This window comes from Dendropsophus ebraccatus, chromosome 3 (assembly GCF_027789765.1).
Source record: "Dendropsophus ebraccatus isolate aDenEbr1 chromosome 3, aDenEbr1.pat, whole genome shotgun sequence".
In the NCBI taxonomy this organism is placed as follows: domain Eukaryota; kingdom Metazoa; phylum Chordata; class Amphibia; order Anura; family Hylidae; genus Dendropsophus; species Dendropsophus ebraccatus.
Window position 1 is genome coordinate 20,458,537 of NC_091456.1, and position 26,964 is coordinate 20,485,500.

The 26,964-nt window shown below is 41.9% G+C and overlaps 1 protein-coding gene across 4 annotated transcripts in view; it reads right to left on the reverse strand.

The window, feature by feature from the left end:
* The window catches only part of TANGO2 (transport and golgi organization 2 homolog), a 121,532-nt gene that overhangs the window by 40,119 nt on the left and 54,449 nt on the right, over positions 1–26,964 (reverse strand). For all 4 annotated transcript variants that reach the window (XM_069961068.1, XM_069961070.1, XM_069961071.1 and 1 more), the window contains 3 exons: positions 20,598–20,686; positions 20,350–20,469; positions 13,230–13,344 (listed from right to left, as the gene is read on the reverse strand). In XM_069961068.1, the coding sequence (XP_069817169.1) occupies positions 13,230–13,344; positions 20,350–20,469; positions 20,598–20,686 (324 nt within the window). The remainder of the gene's footprint in view (positions 1–13,229; positions 13,345–20,349; positions 20,470–20,597; positions 20,687–26,964) is intronic.

Here is a 26,964-nt window from a genome sequence, read left to right on the forward strand (position 1 = left end):
TGTTTTTTTTCCTTCTTTTAGGGCTTTCTTGGTGTTTCGTGAGTGGCTTTTCCACTTATTTCAAAAACAAGCAAAAGAAATGACAAGTCACTTCTGTTTTGGCATGGCTATGAAACATCCCTCCTTTTGAAAGAAACAAATAACTGCTCTTCCATTAAAATAAATGGGAGATGATTTAAATAGTTAAAGAAGTCCAGCAAAATTTTTTATTAAAGTATTGTGTTGTCCCCCAGAAGTTATACAAATCCCCAATATACACTTATTACGGTAAATGCCTATAAAGTGCTTTTTTCCCTGCACTTACTACTGCATCAAGGCTTCACTTCCTAGATAACATGGTGATGTCACTTCCTGGATAACATGGTGATGTCAGTTCCTGGATAACATGGTGATGCCATGACCCGACTCCCAGAGTTGTGCGGGCTGTGGCTGCTGAAGAGGATAAAGGCAGGGGGACACTGAGAGACACAGGGCACTGGAGGGACACCGAGCATCCCTCTGCCATCATCCTCCCCAGCAGCCACAGCCCGCACAGCTCTGGGAGTCGGGTCGTGACATCACCATTTTATCCAGGAAGTGACATCACCATGTTATCCAGGAAGTGAAGCAGTAGTAAGTGCTGGGAAAAAAAGCACTTTATAAGCATTTCCCATGATAAGTGTTTATTGGTGATTTGTATAACTTTTGGGGGACAACACAATACTTTATTAAAAATTTTCACCGGACTTCTCCTTTAAATTGCTCTTTTTGGGGACTTAAAATAATGTGTTTTCTGGTTCAACCCCCCTAAACAAAAAAAACTGTATCTGTGAATGTAGTCTAATGTGGCATATTACATCCTGAGTTTGCAGTTCAGGTGTAATGCTATTTCTATAGATTTGTGTCATCTCTATATTGGTTTATACACCACAATACATTCTAATACAAACAGCTGAAATTGTGCAGAACTCAGAACACAATGACAAATTTATTTGTCACAAACTGATTTGTTTTTACGTTAAAATTATCATTTTAATATCTGAGTGCTGTGGCTGAGCATTGATCAAAGCTCTGAAAGCGACTGATCAGCCTCTGCTTTGTGTCTGGGGTGAATTATACACTTATTAGGTGCAGGAATGGATTTATCACTAATCTAGAAGATTAAAAAAGCAGACGTGATTTATTTAAATTAAACAGAAAATTCTTATCCAATATAAATGATCATGGCATGTGCAATTTACTATCCCAATACTCCAAGACGCAAAAAAGCTACAGTTAAAATACAATAAACTCTTTGGAATAGAAGTTTTATTTCCTGCCCTTATTGCGACCTACGTTAAAAACTGCTTAATAACCCTGAAAATATTTAAAGCAAATGTACCATTAGGTACGGTAACGGATCAGTTCCGGATTGTAGATGCCTGCAGCGCAGTCGTTTTTTTGAACCGGAACAGGGCCAGTCTACTCCCAAGGTCCGGGGGGCAGACCTACTGGCCCCAGTGTAAGGAAACCCCCTGCCCTCTGTGATGCAGCTCCATTGATTCTAATGGAGCCGCGTCACAGAGGGGAGATCGTCACACTGGGGGCTGACACTGTGCCGGTTCAAAAAAAACAACTGTGCCGCCAGCATCTCCGTTCCCGCGCTGACCCATTAGCGTAAAAAACCTAAAGTAATGTACCTAATGGTACATTTGCTTTAAAAAACTATTTATGACACATAGTGTCAGTACAGTATCGCAAAGGTAAAACAGTTTCGGAGCTCCGGCATCATCAAGACTGATGATGCCGGGAATTCCGAGGTCGGGTCCACAGTATACAGTCCGTGCACAGACAGTATTCTACGGATGTGTGACTGATTAGTACACTTGGTGGGTCTACCTAAAAATATGTGTTCGGACCCACTATGAACTATGAATGTTGGGAATGAGGCTGATTGTCTGGGGTATGGCTTTCCAGAAAACTGGTGCACAATGAGAAAAGTATTGGAGATGAGAGTTGGAAGCTGTGAAGCTTGGTACAAAGAGTTGACAAATAGTAATGGCACTTGACAAGACCTATTCCATAGGCCTGGGTTGCTCATTATCTGTTAAATGGGTACCCCAGTGACTCAAAACAATTTAGAGGGAGATTTATTAAAGGAGAAGTCCAGTGAAAATCTTTATTAAAGTATTGTATTGCCCCCCAAAAGTTATACAAATCCCCAATATGCACTTATTACGGTAAAAGCTTATAAAGTGCTTTTTTTACTGCACTTACTACTGCATCAAGGCTTCACTTCCTGGATAACATGGTGATGTCACTTCCTGAATAAAATGGTGATGTCACGACCCAACTCCCAGAGCTGTGCGGGCTGTGGCTGCTGGAGAGGATGATGGCAGGGGGACACTGAGCATCTCCCCGCCATCATCCTCTCCAGCAGCCACAGCCTGCACAGCTCTGGGAGTCGGGGTATGACATCACCATGATATCCCGGAAGTGACATCACCATTTTATCCAGGAAGCCTTGATGCAGAAGAAAGTAGTAGTAGTAGTAAGTAGTAATGCGCCCCTGGCAGAGAGAAGGCGCAGATTCTTGCCTTCTTCCTGGTGTATGCCTGCCGTAACCCCAGTGGCAAGGGGTAACCTCCCATGCCCAAATTATCAAGCCTAAGGGTCTATTCTATGGTCATGGGGGATTCCGCCCAGGTGGAGAGTGAAGCAGGAGCGCGTGGGGACCAGCGACGGAATCTGCGGCAAGTTCTCTGCGGGATTTCCATAGAGTGCATATACCCTTACATGTGAAAACAGGCGTAAACAAGGCAACAGTTTACACCTTCTGTGCAGACATATGTGCAATGCCTGCGCAGGGACAGATGGCTTTAATAAGAGGTATGTGTCTCTAAGTAAACATGCACATAGCACTATAAAGAGCTGGGTCCCATTCCCACTGTATATTCTTATATACAGCACACTGGGTGGAGGCTTGCCAACTTGATTGATGTGTACGGCAGCCTCCTCTCAGTTCTGTTAGTGGTTCTAGCTGAGTGAGCAATAATTGTAATACTTTTGTTTCATTTGGTAAAGGTTTTTCCCTTAGAGGTTCTAGTAAAGTTTTTATAGATAGAAATACATTATAGGTCAAGTTTTAGAGTCAATTTTTTGCAGTGATTCTGCCCCCACGGAGATATATATCAATCCGCTCAGCTCCTTCTGCTCTATAACATGATGCCGATAGCTTAGGTGGCATTTTCATGGTGACAGGTTCCCTTTAAATCAGTTTCTGTAGTGCAGTCCGCAAACACAGTAACATCATCACCTTTACCTATGTTGCCTATAATATATCTAGTTAGATTTACAGTTTGAGGGCAGCGTCATTTTGAGGCCTCAGTAAAAGCTGCTGAATAACAGAACCTAGGAAAATTCCCTCATTAACATGGAAGGAGCTGAGCAAGTCACCATACCCGCTATTAAAAAGAAACGCTGCAAAGCAAAACCTTTGGCTTTGCAATTAGTCCTGATGGACAGGAGTTCAATATAAGACCATGCTCAATAAGTGCAATGCAAACCAGCTGAAAATAAAACTGTAAACAATTAACCAAATGGATAATGAATGTTTCGGACATAATGAGCGTCCTATTGTCCCTTTAAAGTGATCTACCCCCCCCCACCACCACCACCTCAAACTGCTTGCCCCATCAGATAGCTGCTTTTAATACAAGATATTTTAATTCAGCAGGTGATGCACTTATTGTTCTAAAAAACAACTTTTAAACTTGCAGCCCTGTGTCAAAATGGAGTGGCCTACAGTAACCATGCATTAGACCTGCACCACCTCTCCGTCTGTTTTCACAGGCAGGATTTCTCCTGTTCATCACCTGTCTGAACACTGCACATGTGCCTTAAAGGGAACCTGTCACCCCCCGTGCCGGGATGACAGGCTCCCGACCCCCGTTAGAGCCCCTATACTTACCTAATCCCGCCGGGTCCCGCTTCTGGAGGTGGTCGGGTGATGAAGATCTCAGCCGCTGCAGCCCGGCGTGCGCGCTGAGAGATGAGTCCAACACCCATAGAGAATGACAGGAGAGTCCATCTCTGCAGCGGCTGAGATCTTCATCACCCGACCACCTCCAGAAGCGGGACCCGGCGGGATTAGGTAAGTATAGGGGGCTCTAACGGGGTTTCGGGAGCCTGTCACCCCGGCACGGGGGTGACAGGTTCCCTTTAACAATCCAGCCCATGTACAGTGTTCAGACAAGTGATGATTAGGAAAAATTTTGCCTGGGGCATTCCTAATGATGAAGAGGGAGGGTCGGAGAGGTGTCGCAGGCCTAGGGCAGACACTTTAGGCCACGCCAATTTGACACAGGGCTGCAAGTTTAAAAGTTGCTTTTTAGGACAATAACTGCATCGCCTGCCAAACAGACCCTAGGACAGATCTTGGATTAAAAGCAGCTGTCCGACGGTACAAGTGGTTTGGTGGGGCAGATTGTGGGTACAGAGTTGGTTTAAGAAATTGCAGGAAGAGCCTTTGACTGTCTCCTGCTAAGTATAAGTAAAATGCAGCGGGTGAAGCAAAGTATTTACTTTACACAGATTTATTTCCTGTTTTAGATGTCCTTTATAACATTAGTGTCAATTATAAAGTCATTACTGTAAACGACCTCAAACAAACAGCGCTGAGGCTATGGGCCTTCCGTTCCTATGGCCTTTGGTGCCAAGTGTGAAAAAGTATAAATATTTACCATCTGCTCTGACTGAGCGACACTGTTCCCCAATTCCCTGGAGTCACCGCAGAACACAAGGAAGGCAAACAGCTATCAGCCTGCAGGACGGCAGCTCTCACATCTGTATGTGATGGACCTGCAATATCTCATCTCCCCAGATATGATGTCTCGGTTACAGTGTCTGTCGTGTCTAGCATGGGATTTCGAGTGGAGATGAGCACTCATTAAAAGAGCTTCAGGAGCATTGGTGAGCGATGATGATATTAAATGTATGATCGAAAATTCCTACTGTGCAAACAGGTTTCATTTCCCCATGATTGTATGGTAATTGCTTTTCTTTTTCTATCTTCTGATTGGCTTTTCAATTAAAGTGGTAACATTAAAGACTATTACATATAGTAAAATAAGTAATAAAAAAAAATCAACTCCCGGGCCCTTACATACAAATGAATGATGAAGATTGAGTTACTGTACCTCTTGTACTGCAAATGCAGGTTTTACATTGTGTTCCTTCTAACATCAAATGAATATAATGGTAGCAGGCCGTTAAAAGACCTGAGACCACATCTTTGAATGTATTTGCACATTTTTTTTTATTTTACTCTAAATTATAAGTTCTAGCATTATGTAGTTTTAGTTAAAATTGTTTCCCCATTTTGCAAAACAAACAGCACCCACAATGTGTTACACCATGTATCCCGAGAATGGTAACACTATGTGGTCGTAAAATGTAGTTGGAGCATACAGTAAGGCTTGGAATATAAGGAACACAGACTGTACTGCAATGCTTTTGGGTGCCATGTCACTTTTGCTGTGCCCCCTGAGGTATACATACAGTGGGAGACCCTGTAACCCCTTAAGATACCATGACTATGTGCAGTCTAGTTAACCATTATGGTGGGGAATCGGCTTCCCGCGATATGACTGCTGTCATGGCTTGGCGAGTGCTACAGGCTTCCTTCAGCAGCCTATAGCAATTGAGTGAATATAACAATGATCAGTACCTATATACTGCATTCATCTCTGTAAGCAATCATAGCACTGCTCATAGGAGTCCTCTAGGGAAGAGGGGAGCTACAAATGTGTGTGTAAAAAAATAAAAATAAATAAATATATATATACACATATATATATATATATATATATATATAACCCCTTCCGTCAGTAATACGTATATATATACGTTCCTACTGCACATACCCCGTGCAGTAGGTATGTATACATACGTTCCTGACTGAGGGCGGTCCCGCACACATTAGTGTGTCCATGGACGGAGGTACTGAGAGGCAACTACGATCCCGCAGCTGCATCTCATTAACCCCTTTAACCTTGATCTATAGCCATCTCAGCGTTTAAGATACTCAGTAACAGAACAAGCATGGCTGTGGGGATCCCGATCGCTAGTGCCGACGGGCAGGGTTAAGTCACTTACCTTCGTCCTGTCGGATCGGCATTCTATGAATAGAGTCTGCTTTCAGGCGGGCTCTATGCATAGATCGCCGATAACACTGATCTCTGCTATGTTATGGCATAGCACAGATCAGTACATCTATTGATTGCATGTGTTACAGTGAAACAAAAAGGGTATATAAAAAAAAAAAAAAAACCTAATTAAAAAAATAAATAAAAAATGTGTTGTTCTTTAATGTGTTCTTTCTATCGGTACCTTGATTGCGCATAGGCGATTTTTTGATCGCTTTTTATTACAATTTTTCTGGATTTGATGCGACCAAAAATGCACAATTTTGTACGTTGGGATTTTTGCGCTCACGACGTTTACCGTGCGAGATCAGGAATGTGATTAATTAATAGTTCTGGCGATTACGCACGCGGCGATACCAAACATGTTTGTTTATTTATTTTTATTTATAACATGGGAAAAGGGGAGTGATTCTGACATATTAGGGGAGGGGGCTTTTTATTAATAAGAACACTTTAAACTTTTTAAATTATACTAGAAGCCCCCCTGGGGTTGGGGTTATTCCCCCCTGGAGTTAGGGTTATTCCCCCTGGGGGACTTCTAGTATAAGTATACTGATCCCTCATTGAAATCTATGCTGCATAGATATACAGCATAGATCAATGAGATAGGCACTCAATTGCTTCTGGCTGCTCCGAATACCAAGCCGGGATCAGCGCCATTATGGCGCAGACCCCGGGCAGAGCAGGATGTGTGGATCGCTCCTCCAGATCAACGTCACGGAGGAGTGATCCACCCCACTAGACACCAGGAATTGGCTGCATAATGCTGCGTTTACACGAAACGATAATTGGCCCGATCGTATGATTAACGATGTTGGAGTAATGTTTTTTTTTTTTTAACGATCAGCGTTTAGACGGTACAATATATCGTATGGAAAATCGTTTTGCGATCGCTTAAGCCTATCTCAAACATTGGTTAAATCGGCAAACGACTGTTTACACGGAACGATCTGCGATTTTTTTGCGAACGACGATTTGAGAACATCTTGTAAGATCAAAACGAACGATTTCTCATTCGTCGTTTGATCGTTCGCTGCGTTTACACGTACGATTATAGTTCGAATTCGATCGTTATCAGGCAAATTCGCACGATAATCGTAACGTGTAAACACAGCATAAGGTAATCAGATGCAGCTGTCAACTTTGACAGCTGCATCTGATTACCTGATTAGCGGGCATGGCAATCGGACAATGCCCGCTAATAGCCGCGGCCCGGGCTACATGCGGCACCCGGGACCATGGCGGTTCAGAGCTGGGTGGCCGTGCGGCCCCGCTCTAAACTCCCTTACCGACCGCAAGGCGTAAATATACGCCCGCGGTCCTTAAGGGGTTAAAAGTATTAAGAAACCCTTTATAAACCCCCTCCCAATAAAAGTTTAAAATACCCCCTTGCCCATTATAAAAAAAAATAAACATATTACATATCGTAGCGTGTGGAATTGTTCGATCTTTTAAAATATAAGATTATTGTTCCCGTGCGGTAAACGGCGTAAATCAAAAAAAAAAAATTTAAATAAAATAAAACACCAGGATTGCTGATTTTAATAAATTTGACAAAATTTATAAAAAGCAATCAAAATTTTTCTGTTACACCAATATGATATTAATAAAAACTAGAGATCATGGCGCAAAAAAAATGACACCCCAACCAGCTCTGTAGGTGGAAAAATAAAAGCGCTATGGCTGTTAGAAGATGAGGAGGTACATTGCATTAATTTGACCCGGAAGTCCATGCATCAAAGGGCTCGGTCTTAAAGGGGTTAAAAAATTCCTTCCCATAACAATAATTTAAACAACCCTCTTTTTCCAATTTTTTAAAATAGAAAAATATAAACAAAAAAAAATTGGTATCACCCAAACTATTATATTAACATATTCCTTATCTTGCATGGTAAACGGCGTGAGCAAAAAACATGTGCTCTTCAATAACCCCATATAACAGAAACTAAAAACATTATAAGGATCAGAATAGAGCAATTTTAAACGCATCTATTACGTTTTAAAGAATAAAGCAAAAGCTATATAAACAGGTACTGTACTGTGACGTGTAATTGTACTGACTTAAGGAACATGGATAACATGTCAGTACAATTGGTGTTGCACAAATGGGGTCTGTAGGTGAAAAAATAAAAGCAGTATGAGGAAAAAACTAAACAGCAAAAACAAAATGTTGTCTTTCTTCTGTTCTAAAATCGCTTCATTTCATTGGTGGACATTGTCAGCTAGGCGAGGATTAGCAGCACCTGGGCCCCATCCCCAGCTGTGAAGCCCCACCTAGATTAAACTGTTTTCAGTGTCCGTTTTTTGCCCATCACTGACATCACACAGTAATCACATAGCTATGGGTGGGGAAACATGAGCCTCTCCTGAGTAGCATAGGGAAAAGGAGACACTGTTGTTTCATCTCTCTCTGTTTATCTATCTATGTAGATGAATAAATAGACAGATAGATAGATACTGGGGGAGATTTATCAAACTGGGGTAAAGTGAAACTGGCTCAGTTGCCCCTAGCAACCAACCAGATTTCACCTTTCATTTTTCAAAGAATCTGTGAGGAATAAAAGGTGGAATCTGATTGGTTGCTAGGGGCAACTGAGACAATTCTACTTTACACCAGTTTGATAAATCTCCCCCACTGTGTTTACTGCAGAAACATCGAGTCAGTGGTGGGGGAATACTACTAGACAGGGGCAGGTACCCGGCAGTTAGTTCTGAGGGGCAATGCATGCTGGGTGATGTAGTTTCCCAGCTGAGTGGGATTATTTGTAAAAGTTTGAATCTGGGGCTAGTAGCATCGTAGACAAGTGGGAAAAGTGCGTCTATATACTTTTTGTAAATTTTATATTTTTATGGGATGGCTGGAGTTGCCCTTTAATTACTCACTGTCGAAACGCTAACAGTCCATATGAGAATTTGGGAAGAATACTTACTGAACAAGTGAACTGGGATTTACAACACATCTCTAATAAAGACAGAAGTCACACAGATTTTTCCTGATATACCCAATAATAAAGGTCATGAAGATACAAGTTTGACTATTACCTGACCCAATCATCACTACCTTATTCGTAGAATATTATTACCCTCATTCTAAGCAATGGTAAAATCCAGTCTGAGGCTAATACCTTTTTCCTAACTACCTAAACCAAGCCTTTCTTTTGGGAATAAAGCAGCTGATATACAATTTGTGTCAGGAATTCTGCTGCCGCTGTTCTTCCAATGACAATAATTATCTAATAAAAGGAAGAAGGATGAAATATGACGGAGAAGACCTGAACCCTGAGATGAACGTAAGCACTGTGCATGTCCCAGACTACAGACTGTCAATTACACAGGGGCACGGAGGTGACACAAAAAATACATTCTGTGATAGTCCCTTCCGATCTAACTTTATGCCCGTAGTTAACACTTTCAACTCCAAATAAGAAAATGGCCGGATAACAGAACATGCATGTTTATCTGAGCAAAGACAAATAGGTGAGTTTGTGCAGAAAAACAATAGGATATGATAACTCCTGTATCTGAGCGGGTGTCGGGTCTATGTGACCTAAACTTTTCACATGTCTGTGCAACATGTCAAACATTTACATAAATGACAGTACCGTTTTATCAATCTGAGAGTTGAATATTTTTAATATAAATTGAAGGGCGTTCCTAGGGAGTCTAACAGACAGATGGTCATGTGTGCATAGGTGCCCATACCTAATACTAAAGTACGCCTAAAGGATAGGAACTTTTATAGAGGCCGAATCTCCGTCAGGAGTGTTGCTAGAAACTCTCCAATAATTAAGCCAATAATCGGTCCGTGTAAAAGGGACATCGATCAGCGTGAAAATGTCAGAAACTGATTGCACAGATATGCATTTATCTGTACTGTTTCGAGAACACACATGCAGTGCATACTTACCATCAGCGCTGCTGTGTGATCTGGCATCCCATTCTTTGGCTCTTCCATCCCACCGCTGACAGCTGGAGGAGGCGGGGAGGAGACACAGCAGTGACCAGAGAACTGGAGTCAGAGAATGGGATGCCAAAGGACAAAGCTGCACTGAAGGTAAGTATGCACTGCTTGTGTGACCTGGAAACTGACAACACAGACATATATAAATTGGTGCTGTCAGTTTCCAAGGCAACATGAACAATACAAGGATCATTCGTGCGGCCCAGCTGCTTGATTGTGCCAAGTAAAGGCACTGCAAATGAGCGCCAATCTCGCTGATCCTTGCATGTCCCCATCTTGCACCATGTAAAAGGACCCTAAGTTTGGCAGGTCCCTGACTGTCCCCTGAGAGATCATATTTGAGAGAAAAGCCAGGTATGTCAGATTTTTACCACTCAACCCTTTAGGGATAAGGTGGCGCCAGAGGAGACTGACTGCAACTTCCCCTTTCCCATAGAGAACACATGAATGTTCGAACATGCTGAGCAGCCATGTGCATGGTGGGAGAGAGAGCTGTTGGCCAACAGTTATTGAAAATATATGGCCAATTTTAGGTCAAGCTCTCAACTGGGATAAATAGGGTTTACCTTTATTATTCAAATTCTTTACTGAAAAAAAAAGAATCTAAACCAAGGGAGGAAAATTTTACTTTGATATTCAAAGGATTATTCATGGAGCAGAATGTCATAGTAAATAATTAATACTTTATGGTCTGTACTATGAAAACATCAATGTCTTCTTTTTTTATACAGTAAATGCCAAGTTTGTACATGACATTGGAAAATTTATATTACAACAAATACTATGTAGAATTACCAGAACTCTACGTAGTGGTTTAATTAATATTTAGGCCTCAGCATTCTTATTCTATAATCTTGGTTAAGCTCTGCGTCTTCCTTGTAGCTTGGCATTTATTAATGTTACAGTTACAGTAAATACTTTCCTTCTGCTCAGATTTACTAAATGATATTTTAAGCCGACCTGTCACCTTCGTGGTATTTGGTTTCTGTCTGTACATAGTAAGAGTTCTCTTTCTCTTTGATACAAACTTTGTAATTTACCGCATTCGAAATATCAAGGATATATAACTATTAGAGATGAGCGAGTACTAAAATGCTCGGGTGCTCGATACTCGATAAGAATATTTCCCGATGCTCGGGTGCTCGTTTCGAGTAACGAACCCCATTAAAGTCGAAGGTAAATTCAAGCAATTTTGCAGGGGACCAAAGCTCTGCACAGGGAAGGTTGCCTGAAAGGCTGGAAACCTCAGAAAATGATGGAAAAAACATGGAAATGGACAGGAAACAGCAGGGGCAGCATGCATGGAAGCCTCTGGGGCTCGCTAATCGCAACATTATGCCAAATTATGGGCAACAGCCGGGAGGTCAGCCAGCCAAGAGAATGTCAGCAACAGGACAAATTGACTACTGACAGCAGTTTTGGGGCTAGACGTATAGAGTATGTGTGTAACTGGTGCTTTTTTATTTTTTATTTTTTAAAGGCACCACGTGCACAGGATGCAACACAGTGAGGATAGGTGTAACTGAACTACAGATCTCAGCCAGCCAAGAGAATATCAGCAACAGGACAAATTGACTATTGAAAGCAGTTTTGGGGGGTAGAGGTATAGAGTATATGTGTAACTGGTGCTGATTCTTTTATTAAGGCACCCGTTGCACAGGACACAGCACAGTGAGGATAGGTATAGCTGAACTACAGATCACAGCCAGCCAAGAGAATATCAGCAACAGGACAAATTTACTACTGACAGCTGAACTAAAAGTCCAAGCCAGCAGCCAAGAGTAGCAAAAAATATAGGTTTAAAAAAATTTAAGCCCTTAGAAGGACTGTTGGGTTGTTCGTGTCAGATTCCTGCCTAACTGCACACTAATTCCTTGTCTAACACTCTCCCTGACAGACAGCAGCTCTCTCCCTATGCTCATCCAGCCTGTGTCTGAAGTGAGCACCGCGGGACCTGATTCTTATATGCCCAGGTCATCTGATCTGGCCAGTCGATGCTATTGGCATGTAGGGTTCCCACGTGATGCTACGAGCTCCCAAAGCTTCTCCTGCATGATGATTGGCTGAAAAAGCCACCAAACATGCAGGAAGAGGAAGATGCCATTGTCTCGAGTATCACGAGATGCTCGTTCGAGTAACCAGCACCATCGAGTACCCTAATACTCGAACGAGTACCAAGCTCGAAACGAGCATGGTTGCTCATCTCAAATAACTATGCATTTTTGCCTATAAAGTGTTTTCTGTAATGGAACAACAGTTTATAGTGTGTTGCTATGGAGCATTAGACAGCATGTAGAGTATCCACAGTGAAAGGAGACATCTCTTAAAGTGTAGATATCATCCATTTAATCCATATTTACCCCCCTACAATTCAAGCAAAGCCTGATCAAGTCAAGTTCAAGTCTGATAAAAAGTGAGACATCATGTATCAGGCCTGCTCAGCCAGTCAGTGGCCAAGGCAGGACACAACTTTTGCCACTGACTGGCTTAGTGGGTTTGGCACATCATATCCCAGGTGTCCTGGAGCCGCGGAGGTGAGAGCATGTAACTTCTTTCCTCCTCCCCGGCACTCTGCCAAAAAACACCATAGCCCGGATTTCTCCTTTAAGTACTTCTTAGAGACACCATAATAACAGGTAGATATTAGGAGAGGAAAATGGAAAGTTGTGGTCTTAAGGTTGACTAATGATAGGTCATATATATTAAAGGAGTATTCCGCTCAAACATAACTTTTCATATGTTGCTGCCCATGGTGAGACTAACAATTCCTTCCATACTTGTTATTATCTATTCAGTCTCCTTCTCCCAGTTCTGAGCTGCTGCTTTCTGCTGAAGACGCAAAACAACTGTGTGTGAGCTTTTCTCTCCATCTCCCCTTCCTCCTACCCCCTAGCTTCTGAGACGGCACAGCTAACCCAGCACATCCACAACACAATGTACAGTCCCAGCAACTCTGGGGGCCATGGCTAAGCAAGGGGGCCAAGCTATGGCCCCTGCTGATGATTCACCTTAGACATAGGTTATAACCAATACTAGTTATTTATCGATATCATAAGGATTTGTGTATTTATTGACCAAATGTCATGAGGGTTAATTAAACTTACTTAAAATCTGCTGCCACCAAGTTAAATGCATTGTAAAGATGTCCCTCAGCAGAGATATTCTTCAAATATGAAAAGCTATCAAGATCAGATGTTAAGAAGTTGGCTACCAGGGCACCTGGATGGAGAAAAGAAAAAACACTCAACGATTACTCACTGGAATTATATGTTAAAGGGGTATTCCAGTTATTTATTTATTTTTTTCAAATCAACTAGTTACAGAAATTTGTAAATTGCTTCTTTTTAAAAATCTCTAGTCTCCCGGTACTTATCAGCTGCTGTATGTCATGCAGGAAGTGAGTGGTGTATTCTTTCCAGCCTGACACAGTGCACTCTGCTGTCCAAAGCAGGAGAGGTTTTCTATAAGGATTTGCTACTGTTCAGACAGAGGTGGCAGCAGAGAGCACTTATCTCTTCCTGTGGAACAGGGATTTCACTCAGGCCCTCCAGCTGTTGCAAAACTACAAATCCCATCATGCCTGTACAGCCAAAGCTTTAGCTAAAACAGCTGGAGGGCCTGAGTTTGACACGTCTGCTGTAGAACATTCAGCAGCTGTTAAGTACTAGAAGACTTGAGATTTTTAAATAGAACTTTACAATTTACAAATGTATACAACTTTCTGGTACCAGTTGAAAAAAATATATATATATTTTTCGCTGGAGTGCCCCTCTTAACACAAAGGCCCAGAAAACACAATATATGCTTGCTTGAGCACTCCTGGTGAAATTATGTTGTTTTTTTTTCTTTCAAATCAACTGGTGTCATAAAAATACATAGATTTGTAATTTACTTACTTAATTTGTTACTTACACTACCGTTCAAAAGTTTGGGGTCACATTAAAATGTCCTTATTTTTGAAGGAAAAGCACTGCACTTTTCAATGAAGATAACTTTAAACTAGTCCTAACTTTAAACAAATACACTCTATACATTGCTAATGTGGTAAATGACTATTCTAGCTGCAAATGTCTGGTTTTTGGTGCAATATCTACATAGGTGTATAGAGGCCCATTTCCAGCAACTATCACTCCAGTGTTCTAATGGTACAATGTGTTTGCTCATTGGCTCAGAAGGCTAATTGATGATTAGAAAATCATGTTCACACATCTGAAAACAGTCTAGCTCGTTACAGAAGCTACAAAACTGACCTTCCTTTGAGCAGATTGTGTTTCTGGAGCATCACATTTGTGGGGTCAATTAAACGCTCAAAATGGCCAGAAAAAGAGAACTTTCATCTGAAATTCGACAGTCTATTCTTATTCTTAGAGATGAAGGCTATTCCATGCGAGAAATTGCTAAGAAATTGAAAATTTTCTATATTGGTGTGTACTACTCCCTTCAGAGGACAGCACAAACAGGCTCTAACCAAAGTAGAAAAAGAAGTGGGAGGCCGCGTTGCACAACTAAGCAAGAAAATAAGCACATTAGAGTCTCTAATGTGAGAAACAGACGCCTCACAGGTCCCCAACTGGCATCTTCATTAAATAGTACCCGCAAAACACCAGTGTCAACATCTACAGTGAGGCGGCTGCGGGATTTTGGTCTTCAGGGCAGAGTGGCAAAGAAAAAGCCATATCTGAGACTGGCCAATAAAAGAAAAAGATTAAGATGGGCAAAAGAACACAGACATTGGACAGAGGAAGACTGGAAAAAAGTGTTGTGGACGGATGAATCCAAGTTTGAGGTGTTTGGATCACAAAGAAGAACGTTTGTGAGACGCAGAAGAAATGAAAAGATGCTGGAAGAATGCCTGACGCCATCTGTTATACATGGTGGAGGTAATGTGATGGTCTGGGGTTGGTGCTGGTAAGGTGGGAGATTTGTACAGGGTAAAAGGGATTCTGAATAAGGAAGGCTATCACTCTGCACCGCCATGCCATACCCAGTGGACAACGCTTGATTGGAGCCAATTTCATCCTACAACAGGACAATGACCCTAAACACACCTCCAAATTGTGCAAGAACTATTTACAGCAGAAGCAGCAGCTGGTATTCTATCGGTAATGGAGTGGCCAGCGCAGTCACCAGATCTGAACCCCATTGTGCTGTTGTGGGAGCAGCTGGACCGTATGGTACGCCAGAAGTGCCCATCCAACCAATCCAACTTGTGGGAGCTGCTTCTAGAAGCGTGGGGTGCAATTTCTCCAGCTTACCTCAACAGATTAATAGCTAGAATGCCAAAGGTGTGCAATGCTGGAATTGCTGCAAAAGGAGGATTCTCTGACGAAAGCAAAGTGTGATGTAAGAACAATGTTATTTCAAATACAAATCATTATTTCTAACCTTAAATATGCCTTGACTCTATTTTCTATTCATTTCACAACGTATGGTGGTGAATAAGTGTGACTTTTCATGGAAAACACTAAATTGTTTGGGTGACCCCAAACTTTTGAGTGGTAGTGTACTATTTGAAAATCTCAAGTCTTCCAGTACTTATCAGCTGCTGTATGTCCTGCAGGAAATGGTGTATTCTTTCCAGTATGACATAGTGCTCTCTGCTGCCACCTCTGTCCATGTGAGGAACTGTCCAGTGCAGGAAAGGTTTTCTATGGGGGTTTGCTGCTGCTCTGGACAGTTCCTGACCAGGCCCGCTTCTGCCATGAGGCGGAATGAGCATTCCGCCTCAGGCGGCAGATTCTGCGGTCCTGCAGGGGGCGGCAAAATGTTCCCCCTGCTGTCATTTTAGTTAAGTTTCACTTAACTAAAATGACAGCAGCCCCGCAGCCGCTCACATGTCCCGCAGCAGCCGTCCAGCCGCCCACACTCACGGATGTCCCCCATGTCCCGCCGGGCTCCAGTGACGTCACCCAGCAGCTCTCATCTTCCTCCAGGCTGTGGTGAGTGCCAGGGGTCGGCAGAGGTCGCGTTCAGGCGTTCGGGGCGGCGATCGGGACGGCGGGGGGTGAGTGTGGTCAGCAGGGGGGGTGGCGGATGCCGGTGTTGGCGGCGGTATTCGGGTCGTTACGGACGTGCGCGGGGGGGGGGCCAGTGAGGGGGCGGCCACCTGAGGTTTGCCTCAGGCGGCGGGAAAGCCAGAATCGGCCCTGTTCCTGACATGGACAGAGGTGCAGCAGAGAGCACGGTGTCATACTGGAAAGAATACACCATTTCCTGCAGGACATACAGCAACTTGTATAGCATATTTGCCTAATAAACCAAATTACAAAGTTTCTTAAAATCGCCTGTACTATTGATTTCTGCAAAAAAAAAAAAATGACAGTGACACTTTAACATAAAAACATCCAAACAATATAAGGAATGGCTGCCCAGCTAAATGCTGCCTTATTTATATTGTTTTCTATACATACCTGTCAGGCACTGGCACAGGCACAAAGTGAGGTCATGTGAAAAACAATATCGCTTTTATAACCATATTCTCCACCTGCCATGCTGCAGACGGTTACAGGTTCTTCCACCAATACACACAAACGTAATGCACCTTGAAATGTATCCAAGTCAGTCGGCCTTATCGTTCAGCTCTTGTTTGTAGGAGATGACCCAAGTTCAGCCTCTGATTTGATATAAGGCAGACTTAAAGCCCTGTTGTGATGTCCTGCTTTCTGATGCTTTACTTTATTTTATCTGACAGATTATAAGATTATTCTTACAACTTGTAACCTTTACAAATTGGCAATGAGTAGAATGTATCTAATTGTTTATTGTCCAGGACAACCCGGTCTGATTGATGGCTCCACTAATGCCGGAGAGGGCTATTATTGTCAACATCCCATAGTAACGGATAAGGGCTGTGCACGCCATGATTTGTGCCTCAGAGGCGAGGATATGTTGGGGACTGTCAAAATGACATACCGATGTGTCCAAGCTTGGATTCGCCCGGGCTCCATTCATTTCAATAGCGTGAGGGCAATCGTCTAGTGACTACATTTTAGTCATTTTCTGGGTGTACTTGAGATTTCGGTCGGATCAAATGTAGATTACAGAACTTTGTAGCCCAAGACGAGACTCAGATACACTGCGAAATATCCCAATTTAGTAATCTGCTATCTACACTAGTGCCATTGAAGTTAATAAGGCCCATGGCAGTCTGAGTAGGAATATCTCAGCATGTCATTTTAGCAGTTTTAGGCCAAGTTCCACTACGTAAGTTCCGTAGTAATCGTAGTAATTACTAGGGAACTTACGTAGTGCTGCCTTCTTAGGAATTTCCCTAGCGGCGTCGCAAAAAACTGACACGTCAGTTTTCTGCGCCCGCTATTCAATGAATAGCAGCTGCAGAAAACCCTGTCACAGTTCACACAATGGAGCGGGCAGCTCCGGCCGCACTCTCCATTGTAAGCAGCGGGGAATTCGGATGCGGGCGTGCATGGATGCGCCCGCATCCGAATTCCGCAGCAGTAAAGATTATCCAGCCGGTACTGCAGTACTGGCCGGGATGATCTTTTTTGACACTGGTAATTACGGATTCCGCAATTGTGGACAAATTTGGACCCCAATGTTTTCTATGTGCCTTTGTGCCTTCTATTTGCCAATTTTTTGCAGATCCGCAAAAAAAAAAAAAAAAAAAGGATCCTACTGCGGACCGTAACTGTCAACGAGATCTGCATTTTTTGTGGATGATGTAAAATGCGTCTCTGCAAAAATTAGGAATCTGTAAAAACCCTAGGGATTAGGCTATGCGAATAAAGCCTAATAGTTTTCTAGGGAAAGACATAAAATAATACTGCTAATTGTTCATTTCTTTTAAAATATGCATCAGTTGGAATGTTTTTTTATGATATGCTGTAAATTTTTCTCCGGGGATCTGCATTATGATACGATAATTACATAAGAATCGTGTTCACTTGATGGTTTTCTATGTGGATAATTTGCTAATGCATTTTTTAAATTGAAATATGACAAATGCGTTCACATATTTGTTCATTCCGGCAGATTTTTGTTAGTGTAATGGTTTGTGAAAATATCAAAAATCTCTGCCTATTGTCAGCCCTATAGTTAAAACATGTCAGTTCACTACTACGGCATGGGCAAGATCTTGTGAAAGGCTAAGGATCCATCTTTCACGTTAAAGGGGTTTTTCGTTTCAATGCAAAACATATCCTGACAGATGGCATACAACTGCATCTTTTTTTACCATAAAATGGAAACTGTGTGAACCTAGAAAAAAATTAGCATACAGCACGGGAGTAATAAAGTAATTTTGCACCTAATAGCTGGCCGGTTAGTGCGGACAAATATAAGTTAGGACAGTGTGTAAGGAGGTTTATTAGCAACTATTTTTAGCTTTACAGGCAAATATATGGGGACTGGTTCCCTTTAAAGGGGTAGTGCGGCGCTAAACAATTATTCACTAAATAACACACATCACAAAGTTATACAACTTTGTAATGTGTGTTATGTTAGTGAATGGCCCCCTTCCCCGTGTTCCCCTCCACCCACACTAGACCCGGAAGTGTAGTGCTCTATACTCACCTGATTTGTGTCTACCCCCGTCCGCCATCTTGTGACAATGATGTCATCTTCGGGAGGCCGTCCGAACGCTCTGACCGCCCCTTGTGCCGGCCCCCCTCTGCCGCGTCATCAGCTGCTCAGCCGCGATTGGCTGAGCATAACTAATCACTACATTTCTGGGTCTAGCGTAGGTGGGGGGGAACACGGGGAAGGGGGCCATTCACTAACATAACATACATTACAAAGATGTATAACTTTGTAATGTGTGTTATTTAGTGAATAATTGTTAAGCGATGCACTACCCCTTTAAAGCAAAGGATTTTAGGCTGCAAGACTGGAGATCCCCATAGAAGACCTCTCCTGCTCTGGACAGTTCCTGACATGGACAGAGGTGGCAGCAAAGAGCACTGTGTCTGAATGAAAATAAAACAACATTTCCTGCAGGACATACAGTAGCTGATAAGTATGGGAAAACTTGAGATTTTTAAATAGAAGTAAATTACAAATCTATATAACTTTCTGACACCAGTTGATTTGAAAGAAAAAGATTTTTGCTGGACAACCCCTTTAAGTAGTAAATTACAAATCTATATAACTTTCTGACACCAGTTGATCTGTAAGAAAAACATTTCCACTGGAGTTCCCCTTTAATGAATGTATTTCATTATACGTCTTTATACGAACATAATCGAAAATAAAACATGTCACTTGGTCAGAAGTGTCCAACTGGTTTGCATCTTATGTCTATTAACCCCTTAAGGACTGAGTCTAAAATGGCCTTGATGACCGCGTCAGTTTTCCTTTTCGGCATTTTCGTTTTTTCCTTCTCGCCTTCTAAGAGACAGAACTCTTTTTTTTTTCCCATCTACAGGGCCATGTGAGAGCTTGTTTTTTTTTTCAGGAGCAGGTGTACTTTGTAATGGCGTCTTTCAATCTGCCATAAAATGAATGATGGAACCCTTAAAATATTATTTATGGGGTGAATTCAGGACAAAAAAATCAATTTCACAAATTTTAGGGGGTTTCCGTGTTTACGTAAAGCACTTTAGAGTAAAACTGACAGAATATCTTTATTCTATAGGGCGGTCTGAATACAGCAATATGTATGTTTATATAGTTTTTATTAATAGTAAAACCTTTTTTTTTTTTTTTTTTATATATACAAATATACATATACAAAATCTAATATAAAATCAGCAATCTTGGCGTTTTTCTACCGCTTTTTGTTCATGGCGTTCACCCTGCAGGAATAATATTGTTTTATTTTAATAGATCGGACGATTAGGCATGTTACGGTATATATTATGTTTATTTTATTTTTTTTATGTGTTTTATTTATAAAATGGGAAGGGGGCGGGATTTAGACTTTTATTGGGGAAGGGGCTATAGCATGTTTTTAAAAACATTTATTTTTTTTACACTTTTTTTTCTCACACTGATCAATGCTATGCCAAGATGTAAGGGTTATCACTATAAGGCAAGTTATCACTATATAGCAAGGGTAGGGAACCTTGGCTCTCCAGCTGTTGCAAAACTACAACTCCCATCATGCCTGGACAGCCAAAGCTTTAGCTTTGGCTGTCCAGGCATGATGGGAGTTGTAGTTCTGCAACAGCGGGAGAGCCAAGGTTCCCTACCCTTGCTATAGACTTTTGCGATCATAAGACTGTAGATGTGGTCTCAAGGTTCCCTCTATCTGACCCAAGCTCTTACCTCTGCCTTTGGCATTTACATCTATTTTTGGCTGCAAGTAGTTTGTGAGAGCAGCAAACTTCCCCCTTTTAGTGATGCCCAGCCATGTTCCTCCTTCCTTCCCCGTCTCCATGTCCAAACCTGTGAGAAGAAATAGATATGTTATTTGCTGTAATAACAAATTTGAAAGGTTATAAAAAGACTTGACCAGATATTACTAAAGAATAGAATGGGAATGTACAAACAACATGTACTCGAGTCATACATACCACTGAGGATTTCATTATTGTTGCCCCAGAAATCTGCAGGCTTGGAAGGTCTGTGATAAAATTCATCCCTATTGGCGGCTAGGATAAGCCTAAAAAATAAGAGTAAACCAAACATCAGGAAAATGACAACATTTGTAAAATGACAAAAATTTTGTAAAATAATAATAAAAAAAAAAATAAGTTAAACATGGCTTCCTAAATTTTAATTTGTAATAAGAATTTCTAACACACCCTTCTGTAATTTATAAGCAATCTATCCACCCATCCATCCTAAGGTTATGTTCACATTAAAGGCATTTTTTTTTTTCAAATCAACTGGTGCTAGAAAGTTCCAGAGATTTGTAATTTACTTCTATTTAAAAAAATCGTATGTTTTCTAGTACTTATCAGCTGCTGTATGTCCTGCAGGAAGTGGTATATTCTTTCCAGTCTGACACAGTGCTCTCTGCTGCCACCTCAGTCCATGTCAGGAACTGTCCAGAACAGTAGCAAATCCCCATAGAAAACCTATCCTGCTCTCCAGACTGGAAAAAATACCACTCCCTACAGGACATACAGCAGCTGATCGGTACTATCAGTACTTATCAGCTGTTGTATGCCCTGCAGGAAGTGGTGTATCTTTTCTAGTCTGACACAGTGCTATCTGCTGCCACCTCTGTCCATGTCTAGACTATCCAGAGCAGAAGAGGTTTTCTATGGGGATTTGCTCCTGCTCTGGACAGTTCCTGACATGGACAGAGGTGGCAGCAGAGTAGAGATCACTTTGGTCTCCCCATCAGATTTCAGGAGCCATTCTGTAATCATCTGGAAATTCAATCATAACATCCATCACTATAAATTCTGCACAAACAGGGAAATTCTGGATAAAAAATTGAATGACTGTTGATATAAAAACATTCAAATATTTGAGTATTGGTGTAAAGTAATGTCCTTTCATTGTATCCTGGGCTGATAATTTGATGCTCAATCACTTTATTTTCATTATTAACATTTTTTTCACCTTGCAGTCGATTTCATTCACCAGCTGATGTAAATAGGTCGGTCCACCAGCACAGGGACCAGCGTATCTCCGCATTTACAGCAAATTGTTCCCTGTCTGTTTTGTGAGATATCAAGTCAGCAATAACCTGTAGAGTTTGAAACTGGTTTTCTGCATTACGTATGCATAGACTTACTCAGTTGGTTTTCACTTTATCTCACAATGTTTACATGGCTTGATTTGTTTTCTTGTATGCACAAGGCATGTTGTCTTAAAGAATACTAAACCATTAAATACATTTTTTATTTGTGATTGATAGATAGATAGATAGATAGATAGATAGATAGATAGATAGATAGTATTCCTACTCCCTAAACGTTCGTTAATGGATATGGAATGCAAAAGAAAGCAATTTTGCAAATGCACTGCATTAGCAAAATTGCTTATTTTTGTAGCTTGGCCCCTTTTTCTCTCCATACTGTTGACAGCTCTTTGCCTAGGTTTCTGACCACCGCTCTCCGCTCTGAGAGTGGTGGTCTTGTTGTGACGCACTCATGTGGTCGGGATCTTTCACTCCTTTATATCTCTCCACTGTCTCCCGCTAACCTTACACACATCTCTAGGGCTTGGATCGTCACTGGAGACAAGCTGTATAAGCTCAGTGGAAGACACAGTGATGCCAAGCTGATTCAGCTCAGCAAAGAGTTGAATTATCAGCAGATGAGAACACCCCTTTAATTTTAAAATTAGAGAGAGCCTTAAAGCAACTCCGTACCCACAATCTGACCCCCCAAACCACTTGTACCGTCAGATAGCTGCTTTTAATCCAAGATCTGTCCTGGGGTCCGTTCGGCAGGGGATGCAGTTATTGTCATAAAAACATCTTTTAATCCGGCAGGGCTGTGTCTAACGGCCGGCACTTACATTTGTATATGCATTAGGCTGGCACACCCTCTCTGTCCTTCCTCCCCACCCTCCTCATCATTAGGAATGCTCCAGGCAGATTGCTTCCTATTCCCCACCTGTGTGTATAATGAACATGGGCTGGATCGTTAAGACACCTGTGCAAAGCTCAAACAGCAGTAAATGTTCCTGGATCATTCCTAATAATGAGGAGGGTGGGGAGGAAGGACAGAGAGGTGGTGCCAACCTAATGCATATACAAATGTAAGCCCCGGCCGTTAAACACAGCGCTGCAGGATTAAAAATTGTTTTTATGACAATAACTGCATCCCCTGCCGAACAGACTCCAGGGCAGATCTTGGATTAAAAGCTATCCAAAGGTACAAGCGGTTTGGGGGGGGTCAGATTGTGGGTACAGAGTCGCTTTAAAGGGAATCTGTTAGCTGTATTCCATACTCTGCCAGCAGCATGAGGGCATTCACCTACATGTCCCTGCCCTGCATGATGGATGCCCTGTATGCCAATTTAAGAAAAAAAAAATTTAAGTGGTTTTAAGTGGATAAAATTATAATTTTAAAGCAGGTAGGGGCTGGGAGGAACATAATAAACAAGCTCTATTTTCCTCTCCCTATGTCTCTGCAGCTCTGCCTCCGCTCTGGGACTCCCACCCGGCTTCTGGATCTCTTTCTGCACCGATGTCACTTAGCTGATTGACTGCCCGCTCAGCCAGCCATTGACTGGGGCAGGATATCGCTCCAGTCACTTATTGGTTGAGCAGGCAATCCGTCAGCTGGGTTGGGTAGTTTCCCCCCTGAGTTGTGATGACATCGGAACTTAGGGAAAATGAGTTCCGTCAGAGGTCCTCTAGTGCTATGCTTCAGGGGCACAGGGAGTGGTGCTTGTGTATTACGTTCCTCCCTGCCCCCCTGCCTGCTGGGAAAATATTATTGTTGCCGGACTTCTCCTTTAAACCTATCCACAAAATAGTGTGGATAGAACTGAGCTTCCTATTACCTTGCAACTCATACCAGCAGTCAGTAAAGTCCTGGATGGAGCAGTGGTCACAGTTTCCTTACTACCCAATTCAGTGTCTATGGATCTGTCGGAGGCAGACAAGTATAGCAGGACCCACCACAACCATCCGCAACCAGACATTTATTACATTTACTGCATATCGGTCATACATGTTTGTCGGAGGATAATTTATGGCCTTCACAAAATTTTAGTAAATTTAAAAGAAGAATTATGACATTGATTTCACAAGTTTCTTGTAAAGTCTAGCGTCACAGCAAGATTGGGACATTATTATCATTGCCAGAGACTGTTTATTTTTCTTGGTTTTCTCCTTACCCCAGTGCCAGAGGGTACATAGCAGAGGCACAGTAGCTGCCAGGTGGGCAGCAGTGCACACAAATCCCATCTCATTAGTTTTCCATTAAAAACAAACCTTGCCCTACATCTCAGGAGAACCTATATTGGAGGTGCAGTATATCATTATTTATCATTATTCTGTGAGTTCTGTGTGTCTAGGATGATGTTCTCTTTATTGGAAGTACATAAAGTTTTTTTAGTCCTCTAAACCACAACAGTCCTATCTTACCAGTTGAAATGGTTACCTGTACAGGTCGTAAACATATACTAATCTGGCCAAGATTTGGACAGTAATAAATTAATTTAATATAATCATAAATAGCGCATGATATAAATATTCATCAACAGAAGATAAAAACATATATACGCATTCCTATAGTTATCAAAAATGAGGATTAATACATGGAACATTAAATAAATGCACATAAAGGTTCAATACACAGATAAATAAATAAATAGAAATTAAAAAAAAAAAATAAACAATAGAAAAATGAGTCAAAAAAAAAAAAAAAAAAAAAAGGGGTCTCTTTAAAATGAGCGGTACCGCTGGGTGCCGGCCGGTTGCGAAGTAATATTGCTTATACCTTTAATTGTAAGCTACTAATTCCACTAGTTGCAGTTCAGTTTAGAGGGTGGTCTTGGACTTGTAGTCCTTCCAGGTACATATCAAGACTCGGACTGATAGTCTTTTATAACGTGTTTTACAGACACCCTTTTAGACTAATAGTCCTCCCGAGTCATCAAAGTATGGTCTGCTTTGTTAGATCAGTAATGATATTTTACGCAAACAGTGATATCAGACACAAACTTATGGCGTTTGTAGCGCCTCTCACCCGTCCCGAGGTGGCTGGTGGTATCGCTTCTTCCCTCTCTGCTATCAGCTCGCAACGGCCGAATGAGGTTAGCGGCTAGTGTAGCGATCCCGCAGCGCGTCCTCGTGGTTCTGAGGATACCTTCGCGCGCGATGGTACAGCCTCGATCTCGTCACAGATGACTCCGTCCGGGACAGGGTGGTAAAGATGGTTGTGGTATTCCAAATGGCAAGTGTCCAGATGGTACAATACAATCGGGGGGCCCCCCAGAGGGACAATGGGTCAAGAGTAGGTCCCAAAAAAAGGGAAAAGAAAAGAAAAATAAAAAATAATAATAATAATTAAAAAAAAAAAAAAAAATGAGAAAAAATAATGTTCGGTTTAAAATCACAATAACTAATCTGATGTAGCATTAGTCTGTATAATTGCCATACGCGTTTCAAGGTTCTCAATGTTTAACCTCTTCGTCAGTGGCGATGATGCTAGTCTTTGCAGGCCCATTTAGTGGGATATTTGTAGTCAGTTACTGATTGATCATGTGATCATGTGATTGATCATGTGATATGCAGAAGAAACTCAGGACTGGATTTGGGTATTTCAGACCATCAGTTACTGATTGATCATGTGATATCCAGAAGAAACTCAGGACTGGATTTGGGTATTTCAGACCATCTTTTGCGATCCGCATAGAAACCCATTTTCCGTATATTCTATGCATACTCAAGAGTTCTTCTGACATATATTCTTATGAACGTTGTAAACTGCAGGTTACAAGGGTGCAATGGTAAAACACTCAACAGCGTCTGGTTGGATTGTTATTATTGGTGTATTAATACATTCTAGAAAACGCATTACAAACGCAGCATGTGTGAACAGGGGCTAAACACAAAAAACACGAAAAAGGAGAGATACAAAAGGTAAAAGATCGGGGTATAGGGATAAATATACAAAAGAGAAAGATTTGAGGTAAAAGACCGATTAAGTGAATGAGAGTATGCAATATTGTTATGCTGTAGAGAGTAACTAACCCATGCAATGTTTACCAAATTTTCTGATATAAGTATCCTCATCCTCGCATAACGTGGGCAAGTTAGACCACTACATGTGACCGTAAATCATAATAAATTTACTCATAAATACCCACTCCATAGGGTATATCCCATATATCGCGAAAAGTGACCCGGGTATCTCAGGATCCGTGGCCCAAGTGGCAGGGACGGCTCCGGCGCCGTGAAAAACGGCCTGGCACGTAGCCGGCCATGACACAGAGGCCGCCAGGACAGGGACACCGGTCACAAAGGGATGGAAGGGGACAATCACACAACACCAGTCACAGAAAACCAAAGAGCTCCATTTCTGCATTCAAGCCTCTGGGTTCAAGGCTATCAAACTCAAATATCCTTTGTGATTCTATTCTAGACATCTTACTTATATGGTCACCCCCTCTCCAATCTTTTCTAACACTTTGGATTGCTGTGAAGGATAGTTGGGAGGGGTCACAATTATGGACCTCTTTAAAATGGGATGATAGAGAATATGAGGCAACAATACAGTACATATCACAACATCAACACAAAACAACAATACCACAACCCATATCGCAGCAACAATCAATACAGGAACAACAGGAAACCACTTTTACCAATTCCACCACAATCCAATGCTCAAGTCTCCTCCCTACCCTTGAATCAGTCAACCAACCCCTCTCAACCACCCCCAACACCGAGCAGGAAAAGAGAATTTGCCGCCGCCGTACAAGAAGGAGAAGGCATAGGGAACCCACTGCAACCACCAACCAAAGTAGGGAAGTTAGAACAACCACAATCCAATCATCACCTCAGTCAGACTCCATCATCAATATAAGCTCTGTCTCTCTCACAGCGGCACAGATAACTCTTCTGAATAAGGGCCTAAAGTTTGCACCAAATAAACCATGCAATAAGTTTGAGATCTACATAGGGTTAGAAAAATATGTCCGCAAATTGTGTCTAAAGAAATATTTTCTAAAACAAGCGGAAGAACGGACACACACTACACCCCCTAAAAGTATAGACCCATATATCCATACGGATTGTAAAAACCGATCACATTTTTACCCCAAACATGAAATAGGACCTGACATTACAGCATTCCAAAAATCTGTCACTGCAGACCTGAGGCGAATGAATCCTACTAAAGGAATATCAAATAACTTGAGCTTTAAGGAAAGACAAGCCATTAAAGAGCTTCAGACTAATTCAGAGATCATCATCCGTCCTGCGGATAAAGGAGGGGCTATAGTTATCCAAAATACCAGTGCCTA